This window comes from Glycine max, chromosome 19 (genome assembly GCF_000004515.6).
Source record: "Glycine max cultivar Williams 82 chromosome 19, Glycine_max_v4.0, whole genome shotgun sequence".
In the NCBI taxonomy this organism is placed as follows: domain Eukaryota; kingdom Viridiplantae; phylum Streptophyta; class Magnoliopsida; order Fabales; family Fabaceae; genus Glycine; species Glycine max.
Genome location: NC_038255.2, coordinates 18,411,598 through 18,421,689, shown reverse-complemented (window position 1 = coordinate 18,421,689; position 10,092 = coordinate 18,411,598). Strand labels below are relative to the sequence as shown.

The 10,092-nt window shown below is 35.1% G+C and overlaps 1 protein-coding gene across 1 annotated transcript; it reads right to left on the bottom strand.

Annotated features, from left to right (window-relative positions):
- Nucleotides 1-2,484: 2,484 nt before the first annotated feature.
- Nucleotides 2,485-6,882, bottom strand: LOC100782769 (chaperone protein dnaJ 72). Its single transcript, XM_003553787.5, has 3 exons — nt 6,227-6,882; nt 4,991-5,060; nt 2,485-3,026 (listed from the first exon to the last, which is right to left on the bottom strand). Exons 1-3 carry the CDS (start codon nt 6,625-6,627, stop codon nt 2,949-2,951), a joined length of 549 nt encoding a protein of 182 aa, XP_003553835.1. The 5' UTR covers nt 6,628-6,882; the 3' UTR covers nt 2,485-2,948.
- Nucleotides 6,883-10,092: the final 3,210 nt, after the last annotated feature.

The following is a 10,092-nucleotide window of genomic DNA, read 5'->3' as shown; positions in this document are numbered from 1 at the left end:
CTTCACATTCTTATCGATATGAAACCTGCACAACAAATTAGTAGACTCGGGAAACACAGTTTTCACTGCATTCATCAGTGCTAGGTCTCTGTCAGTGACAATAACAAGAGGGAGGCGATCGTGTCTTAAAAATAGGCCTCGAAATCGTTCCAAAGCCCATACAATATTATTAACACGCTCAGCCTCCAGATATGCAAACCCAGCAGAGAATGTCATCGCCGTTGGTGTCACTCCAACAAAGTCAAGTAGTGGGAGTCTGTACCTGTTTGTTTTGTAGGTACTGTCTATAAAAAACACCAGATGACATGCATTGCATAACTTTACTGCATCTGGGTGACACCAAAACAGATCACGCACCACAACTTCATCCTTCAATCTATGCCAATGAATGTATTGATCACGTTCGAGAAGCTTCATCAGATGCTGCATTTCGGTATCAGCTCCTCTTATTGAAGAACGATATGCACTTCTTGCATTGTAAATTTGCTTTATCGTGGTGTAACTGTCGGCATTGTGTTCCTTCAACGTTAGCAAGATGTTTTTCGGTTTCACCATCGACTTTGTCATATCAGCAATAATTTTCTTTTCTTCCTTAGTCAATCGCCCGGCGTATGGATGTCCAACTAAGGACTTCGCCAATTCATGATTATGAATCCCACATATCAACTTCACCATCCAACCTTCCCCTCCACGCACTGGTTTCCCACGAAGCCTGAAGGGACAACCACATTTCCTACTCCCGGTGTCTTTTCTAACGAATTCTTTATTTCTACACTTGTACGTACCACTCCTTTCACACCCAATTAACACAAATGAACTTCTTCCTCTGCTACCGGTCTCTGTGTCAGATCTCATAATCACTGCAACAAATCCATTTTCATGGGCAACTGTTCGAGCCCATTGCAAAACATCATCTCGAGTAGCGAATACCTACAACGCAACCCTAACACATTAATTTTCATACAAACCATCAATTCAACCAATGACTCAAATTATCTATGATTACCTGAGATGTATTAAAAGCATTTGAACAATCGACATGTGGTTCATTCACTCCACATTCTTCTTGATTATCATAATCATAATCCATATGAACTTCTTGTGACATCGCAAAGTCATACCTCCATTGATCTTCGTCCATCTTAAGGACATATGCATCATACACAAGTACATTCAAATTATCATATAACCACATCCAAAAATTTACTACACCTTAAATAACAAACATATTAATAGGACATATGCATCATACACGACTATATTAAAATTATCACTATATTCTAAATTTATAACTACATTATTTACTTAAACTAAACTTATCACTATAATAAACAACTAATAAAACATTTTTGTACCATTATACATTTAAGTTACCTAAATCATTTAATATTATACCATTATACCTAATTAAATTATCCACAACATATATAAAACAGAAATACAAAAAATTATAAAACAGAAATATATATATATATATATATATATATATATATATATATATATATAAAACAAAAAAATTATTAAATGAATTTTATTGTTATAAATTTTAATGTCCACAATATATACCATTATACCTAATTAAACAAATAATCCATTATTAAACAAATATATATATATAAATTATAAAACATAAATAAAAAAAAAAATCTAATAATTTAACACTTTCGGAAGAAGGTCTTCCGGATGTGTTTTCCGGCAACACTTCATCCGGAAAAGGCGTCAGTGCCTAAAATTTCTTCCGCATACACATTTTTTTTACTACTTTTCTTCCGGAAAAGAAAAAAAACACCCATAAAAGCGTACCTCCAACAAAATAGGAAGAACAGCCACTAACAAAACTTCAAATACCGAACACGGGACCACCGAATCTCTAAATACTTCACGGGACCACCACCAAAATAGCGAAAGCGCAACCGGAAGAACACCAAAATAGCGAAAGCGCAACCGGAAGAAACAAAGCAACCGGAAGAAACAAAGCAGAAGAAAGCGAAAGGCAGTAAAAAGAAGCAAGAAAGCGAAAGCGCAGTAGAAAGAAGCGTTTACGCGTTAATTTAAAGAAAATTACACAAGGGCAAAATCGTCATTACATACGCATTAAATATTATTTAATTTTTTTTTAAAAAAAGTTCAGTTCCGGAAGAAGGTTCTTCCGGAAACTTCCGGAAGAAGGTCTTCCGGACGAAGTTTGTGAGTACTTCCGGAATTCCCAAATTCTTTTTCCGGAAGAAGTCTTTTTCCGAAAACTTTCCGGAAAAGCTTGTTCCGAAAAGTTTACGGAAATACTTCTTCCGGAAGAAGAATTATTGAAGGGCAATTTTGCCACTTCACTGTTTGCTGGGTGCCCCAGCAATAATGCTGGGTGCACGTAGCAACTCCCCGAACACAGCCTACTATCTTTTTTGTTTTCTTTTATCAGTTTTAGTGTTAATATAATACACATTCCATATTTTTACTCTTGAATTGCATAGTGTTTTTATTCTTCGCTTGCTGCATTACTCTTGCTGTATTATTGGTTTATAGCTGCTAATTCTTAAATATTTGCAGTACAGAAAATATCAGAGTTGACAACGAACTCTCCACACAGTCCTCCACTACCAAATTCCTCTCACATACGTGGCATGGCAAACTTTGAAGAGTTTGGGTTTCATTTTGGTTCTTTTGCCTCGGTCCAATGCCAGTCCATATTCATTTGCCTGATAGCCTCCACAGTTGATAGGTCCTCACGATCACTCGTCTCTCGATACACCAATGTGACCAATTCAAGTCCATTAGTCACAACACTAACAAACAGGAAAAATTACACGAGACAACAAAAGTAACTGAGAAGAACAATCGCACTTCTCAATACTCTTTTTGCAACCAACCCCAAAAAATGAAAGCTTAATCATTCGTTATTTATTATACGTGATGAAGCTTTCAAGTGGCAGGTGAAACAAGAACAAATTCAATCAAGGATCTTCCTCGATGTTATCTTCTTTATACGGTTTGGCCTTCTCAATGGACTTCAGAGCTTCTTCAAAAGATTTCTGAGTGCAAAAACAAATTAAAGTACAAAGGAACAAGTCAGTATCTCTGCACATAAATCATAAGGTTAACATGGAACGGAAGCTTAAAAAATTATACAGAAAATTTCCAAGAATCAATTACTAAATACTTGTTTTATACACGTAAGCAAAGATTTCATTGGGTTGATTTGCTGCAATCTCCCACTTTTTTTTATTTTCTACCACAGTATGTAACTCACTAAAACCATTCACATCAGTTTGTCATTGGCTCATGCCAAAAAAAAAGTATTGTCTAGCAATGCTCATGTCAAGTATATTTAAAGTTTTATATGTCCTATCTTCTAAACTAAATAACAGTAACATACTACAGTGTTTTACTATTAATATAACATTAAGTTTGCTGTAAAAGACTAGACAAGATAAATTAGGGATAAAACATCTAAGATTCTTAAACAATTACATGTGAAACTAACTTAATATCAAGTTTGTTTAAAATTCATTAAGCCTGTAGGCTTAGCCATAGTTGATACTTGACAAGAGCTTGCAACATCCTTACAGTTGTGATGGCCTGGTATGGGGTGTGAGGGAAAAGAAACTGAGCTAGACAAAGCATAGTTCGAAGACCAGCAGCTGAGATTTCAAAAAATGCAGAAGTGAAATTGACATAATTCAATCAGGCCAGAGACCTTAACCAAACTGAGCCCCCATCCTTCAGTTTCACTTGGTAAGACAAAACCCAGTATCTACGCATGCAAGGTAAGTTTGATAAGGGTGCAAAAATAGAGATAAAAAAAATGTGGATCAGTTTTCAATACGAATTTTCTAATTACAATGATTCAGGAATTTTTCACCCTCACCCTAAGGTGAATTTGGATGTAATGATTTTATTAAGAAAGCTTTTCCTTTGGTGTGGACACAGTTATAGGAGTTAGCAAAAAACTTCACAGCAGGAAAACTCAAAGAAAAGGAGTGGTGACAAGTACCCTTCTATTAATAGAGTACATAAGACTAGGAAGAAAAGTAAAGGGAAAAGCTAGGGTAATGATTCACATAAGCCAGAGTAGAGGTGGAAAGCAACATGCATAGGGGATTTTCTTTGACTAGCCTATAAGGCTAGCAGCAATAGAGAGGAGAAAGAGATAGTGGCGTTCTGTTAGAGCAGAAGGGGAGATAAATGTGACTGTGAGGCAAAAATGGGAGAGAGGGTAAGCAAGGAGTTGGTTGAGGAGTGGGATTTGGAAGAAAGCTTGGCCCTCACAATACTAGCAGTATCTGACTCTGTAACTTTATATTTTAAGATTTTGTAGTATGTGTTAAATACCATTTTTCTGCTATTCAGAGCAGGTTCCTATCACGCATTAAGTTTTCATATAGGCAAACTTAAGCTAGATTGCAAAATAGTAGTTGTTTGAATGAGAGGTCAGTTGCAGGAAGGAGAATTTGTAGAACCTTCTAATAATGGTGTTGAAATTAGAGATTTAGGTATAGGAGGAAGGGAGGAAAAGAGAGAATAGAGAATGAATAGACCAGACCAGTGCAGACCAACAAATTCCTGTCAAGTTCACAAGCCAAATGGAAGTTAAGCCTACAAAACATTCCACCAGAAATCTACTGTTATGCCTCTTGCTTTCATAGTTTACAATCTTTTGATTGAGGTTATATTCCACAGAATCGTAATATGGTGAATGAGTCAATAGCTAATTTTGCCAGACAAAGTGATCTCTGTATCTTACTTTGAGTCATTAAGCATCTTTGAGGAGGGATTTATCATATGAATGATTTTTTCTTCGCATTAACAAAAGAAAGCGCATACATGATTGAGAACAAAGAAAAAGCCCATGCTTGTGGATCATTTATATGTTACAGGATATGTACTTTCATAATTATCCTGAATAAATGAAATAAAGACAAAAATAAACCTGGAAAGTGGTACAGCAAAATCGGAAGATTAAGAAAAGAAAAAGGAGAGAAAATCAAAATCTTACCCCAGAATTTTGCATTCTCCATAAGGATTCTCCACCTGAATCAATGACAACTATCCCACCTAATATAGCTCTGAACCAAAATCTTTCATCAGGTTATTGGAAAGATATTTTTAAACAAAGCATCTAAGCACTCGATAGTTATTCACAAATAAAACTAATGATAAGATGGAGTGATAGAAGCAAATTTGATTTAGTGCTTATGTAACGTCCCCTAGAATATCCTTTTGCATGATCCATCATCATCAAGAATATTATAGGTCCAAGAGGAGTTTTATTCATGAACTCAGTATCCAATATAACAAGAATTGTTGAATTCATGCATATATCTGGATAACTGTTTTCAGATTCAGCTAGTTTTCAGGTTGTCCTATCATCATGTATCCAGTTAGAGGTTAAAACAACAAATATTTAAAATTATGAAGAAGATATGCATAGTAAATTCAACAGAAATTGAATTTAAATTTTAAAAGAAGATGGATTAAGAATGACATGTTTTTTTAAAGTTAAATTACTTAGTGGGTCCCTGGACTACTTGCAAATTTTCAAATAGGTCCCTAAACTACTTTTTTAATTAGGTACCTGATCTGTCAATTTTGTTTTAAAAAATTGAGTCCCTACAGTTTCTAAAACTGCCACAATTTTGTAAGGAAATTATCTCACTCTCACAGGACTCTAATTTATTATACAAGGTTGATAAGCATCACCAAAATTATTAACTAAGAATTAAATTTCACGTTCAAGGATGATATATATGCTAATAACAATAGGCAATAAGTTGTGAACGGAATCAGCCAAAAAGAAATTACAAAGTACTAGGCAAACAAATCTAGCAAGATATCCAAAGCTGCCATCAGGATACAAATCAATTCAAGAGAATTGCTAGCAATACTATTGGTTAAATTTATCGGAAAATATATAACTTTGTAGGTCCCATTTCATATTTAATGAATCACACTCAATTTTGTAATTTCCAATAAATTCTAACTAAACAGTGAAGAGTGTGTTAGTAGAACTATTGTGTTACTGGGTGTGTTACTAGCATTTCTCTTCAGCTAATAATCATCTTCATATCAAAATAACTCAAAACAATACATAAAACATCTATGCCTGTAAGAAGCCAGCCACTAATTATCAAAATTCAATTGAACTAGAAGAAAATATCTTGCTTCCTAGCATCAAAATACGACTTGAACAAACAGCAATAAACAATCACAAAGAATAAGGACAATGCATTACGCTGCGAAGCCGAGATTGAGAAGCGATGACCGCGCCGTCAAAATCCGAAACGCGAGTTCGAACTTGGACGCGAAGCCGCCGCCGCCACCAGACCTAGGTTTATACTCATAATAACTGTTCCCACTCCTACCGTATCCGTAGCTATACTGAGAATAGTAGTTGTTTCCGGTGCCGGCGCCGGAGCTCCGCCGGAAATTGTAATCGGCGCGCTTGCGATCGTCCATCAGAACCTCGTAGGCCTCGGAGACCTGCTTGAATCGAAGTGTGGCATTTTCCCGAACGGCCTTCGGCGATTGCGAATGCTTGTCCGGGTGGAACTGGAACGCTAGCTTCTTGAACGCCGCTTTGATCTCTTCCTTGGTCGCGGTTCGGTGCAGGCCGAGAACCTTGTAATGATCCATTTCGTTGGATCGGATCGGGATCGGGATTGAGTTTGTTTTGGATTTTGGTGCTTTCTAGGGTTTCTCTTGGTGTTTTTCTTCCCCTTTCTCGGGGAATTTTCTCGGGAAAGTAGCGGGTTAGAAACAACGGAAGGGGTTCTTTTTCTGTCTCTGTCTGATTTTGCGAATGGGGAATCGGAAGAAGGGCTATTCATGGAGGGCAGCAACACAAGTCGTGGCAGTGCGGTGGCCGCTTCTTTCTTCGGCGGGTATAAATTTAAATGTTTTCATTTTTTTAGAGGAATTTAATTGTTTTAATTAAACTTTAAATTATTTTTCTTATTTATATACATTAAAAAGATACGTATAACTAGGACAAATTCATCAGGTTGATTAATCTTTTTATATTCATTATTTTGTCGATAAATCTTGAGATAATATATTTAAATTTAATGTATATAACTTTTATATAAATAACATTTTAAATTTTCTTTTATATCAAAATATATTTTATCTTTTTAATTTAAAAGTTTAAAATATAATATATTTTTTAATAATTATATTTTATTTATTTTGTGTTAATCTATATTTATATTTTTCCGTTCCATAAGTAATCATTCCAAGACAAATAAATTTTTTTATCAAAAAACTCTTAGATATTTATATTTAAATTAATGTACACAACTTATAAGAATGATGTTTATACTATTTTTATTTCAAAACTTTCTTCATATTTTTAACCTAACAACATAAAAAAGTATATTTTTTTAAATAATTCAGTATTTTATTTATGTTGTGTTAATCCATCTTTATATTCATTTCTCACATGGATAATCATTTTTAGACAAATTCATGGGGATGATTTTTATAATTATTGGTTTTCTATGTTAAAAAACTCTTAGATATTTATATTTAAATTTATTTTACAATCCTATATTTAAATATAAATTTAATTTATACAACTATTGATAAAAAAAAATTATAAAATTTTTATATGAATGGTGTTTAAATTACTTTTTATATGAAAGCATCCTTCATTTTTTAATTTGAAAATTATTAAAAAAATACATTTTATAAACTCTTATATATTCTATTTATGTTGCACTAGCTAATCCATATCTATATTTATTTGTTGCTCGACTATCCATACCATGACATATCAACTTAGGTGATTTTATATATATAAATTCTTAATTTTTTTGTTTCAAGAGTCTCTATATTTGCATTTAAATTTAAGGCATGTAAATTTATACGAATTATGTTTATTTTTATTTTTTATATCAAAACATCCTTTTAGTTTTTGAAAGTATAAAAAAATATTTTTTAAAATTATTATATAATTTATTTATGTTATGTTAATGTATATTTGTACACATCTATAACACGGGTAAAATACACACACACATATATTAAACTATTAAATATCTTATTGTGTTGTGTTAATTCATATTTATATTCATCCGCAACACGGGTATCCATGTTAGGTCAAATTCATTTGGGTAATTGTTTTTTATAATTATTGGTTTCTTATGTCAAGAGACTCTTAGATATTTATATTTAAATTTAATGTATACAACTTTTATATTAGTCGTGTTTAATTTTCTTTTTATATCTCAACATACTTATTTTTTAATTTGATCGTATACAAAATTATATTTTTTAAAAATTATTATATATTTTATTTATATCCCACTAATTTGTATTTATATTGGTGCATTGCATAGGTAACCATACTAGGGTTAATCAATTTAGGTGATCATCCTTTTTTATAATTATAGATTTCTGGAAGTTGAGAGAGTATTTCACAAGTTGTACTTAAAAAAATCTAGAGTTGACCCACGTTAGGGTGGACGTGACAAAGAGGGGCTCCATGATCTCACGCACCGAGCTATAAGTATCTTTTGTTAAGAGGACGCGAGGGGGGACCTACAAAACAAAGGACTCTGACGCTTAAGTAAGTACGTGAGTTAGGTGAGAATGAATGATGTAAAGGGTGAGATAGAACCTACTACTTATAGAGTGGAGTAGGAGCTTCGGGTCCTTGTTTGTAGGGGTTGTTACGCTGGTGTAACAACCCTTGCAGATAATTGCTAGCTTGTAGATAATAGCTAATAGATAAGTCATGGCTTATAGATAATGTGTAGCTTATAGATAATTAAGTATCTGTCACTTGATGAGGAAGTTGTAACATTATCATTAATATTCAAATAATGAGGTATTAGAGATAACATGTTGGCCCAACAGCTCGACTGCTAAGGGTGATGCGTCCGAGCTCCTGTGCCAGGGATAACGTGTGTGTTGGAGTGCTATGTTAGTTGCCACATCCATTTTGTGGATCCTGGACAGTACATAAGCCCCCCAAGCTTTGAGCCAGCTTGTGAGTGAAAGAGATTGTCTGGCGTCGAGGGAGATTGTCTGGTGTCAAGGGCAGTAGCCTTGACAAGTAAGAGGGTCACGAGTTTCTCAAGCCCCCAAAGCTTGGACAAGTGTTGTCCAATGTTGAGGGTGGTAACCTCGACAGGTGCGAGAGTTGCAGATTTGTGAAGCTTGTCAAGCCTCCTAGCCTAGACAAGTGTTGTCTAAGTTGCTTCTGTTAAGTTATCCAAGGTGGATGCACTTTTCGTTTTGCATGCAAGGTCAAACGTGTTGTGTAGAAAAGATGTTTGTATTTGACAATTTTGCCCTTTTCTGAACGTTGGGGAACGTATTGCAGACATACATTTTGATTGTCTTTTGCTGCAGGCGAATGTAGCACACACACGTTACTCTTGCATACGTGCCACCCGTGGAGTGGGTAAGCACAAGACACGTGATATGTGGGTGAGTGGAGATGCATCATGGTGCAAAATTTTAGGGCATCATTTCAGCTCTCGCCAATTACCGAAGAGTCGTGCCTCTACTTTAAATGGAGTTTACATTTGGGGTTTTTTTTATCACCGCCATTTTTGAATTTTTGCTTTCTTTTCTAAAATCTCCTTGCATTTTGCTTACGGTATCTGTGATTTCCCTTTCTCTTGTGATTGTCTTCCTCGCTCTCAAGGTACACTCATTTCCATAATGTCTTTCATCTCTGACTCCACCATAGGTATGGGCGGTAGCAACTCTAGAGGTTCGATTCAGCAACCCCTGGTAGACTGAGAGGTCATCTAATCGACGGCTCCTCCTCATAGAAGACTCGCCATGGGGCTTTTGATAGTGAGTCCTCTTCCTTGGAGAGGTTGGAAGACTCGCACCGTGTTGGCGGAGGCACTTCTTGCCTCTGTAGGAGGGCACAACCTTCTGTATCCTCTTTGGACGGAAAACCCATTCCAGTCACCATGATCCTTCCCCATTCTGCTTTTGGGGGAGCGAGAACGAGTGGTGGTGGGGATGTTAGGGTTTCCCCTCGTGTGCTTCATAACCATAGTGTTGGGTCGCCTTCTTCCTCTCCTATCGTCATTGGCTATGAGTGGGTAAGGGACAATGTTTTGAAATATTGCTTCTTAG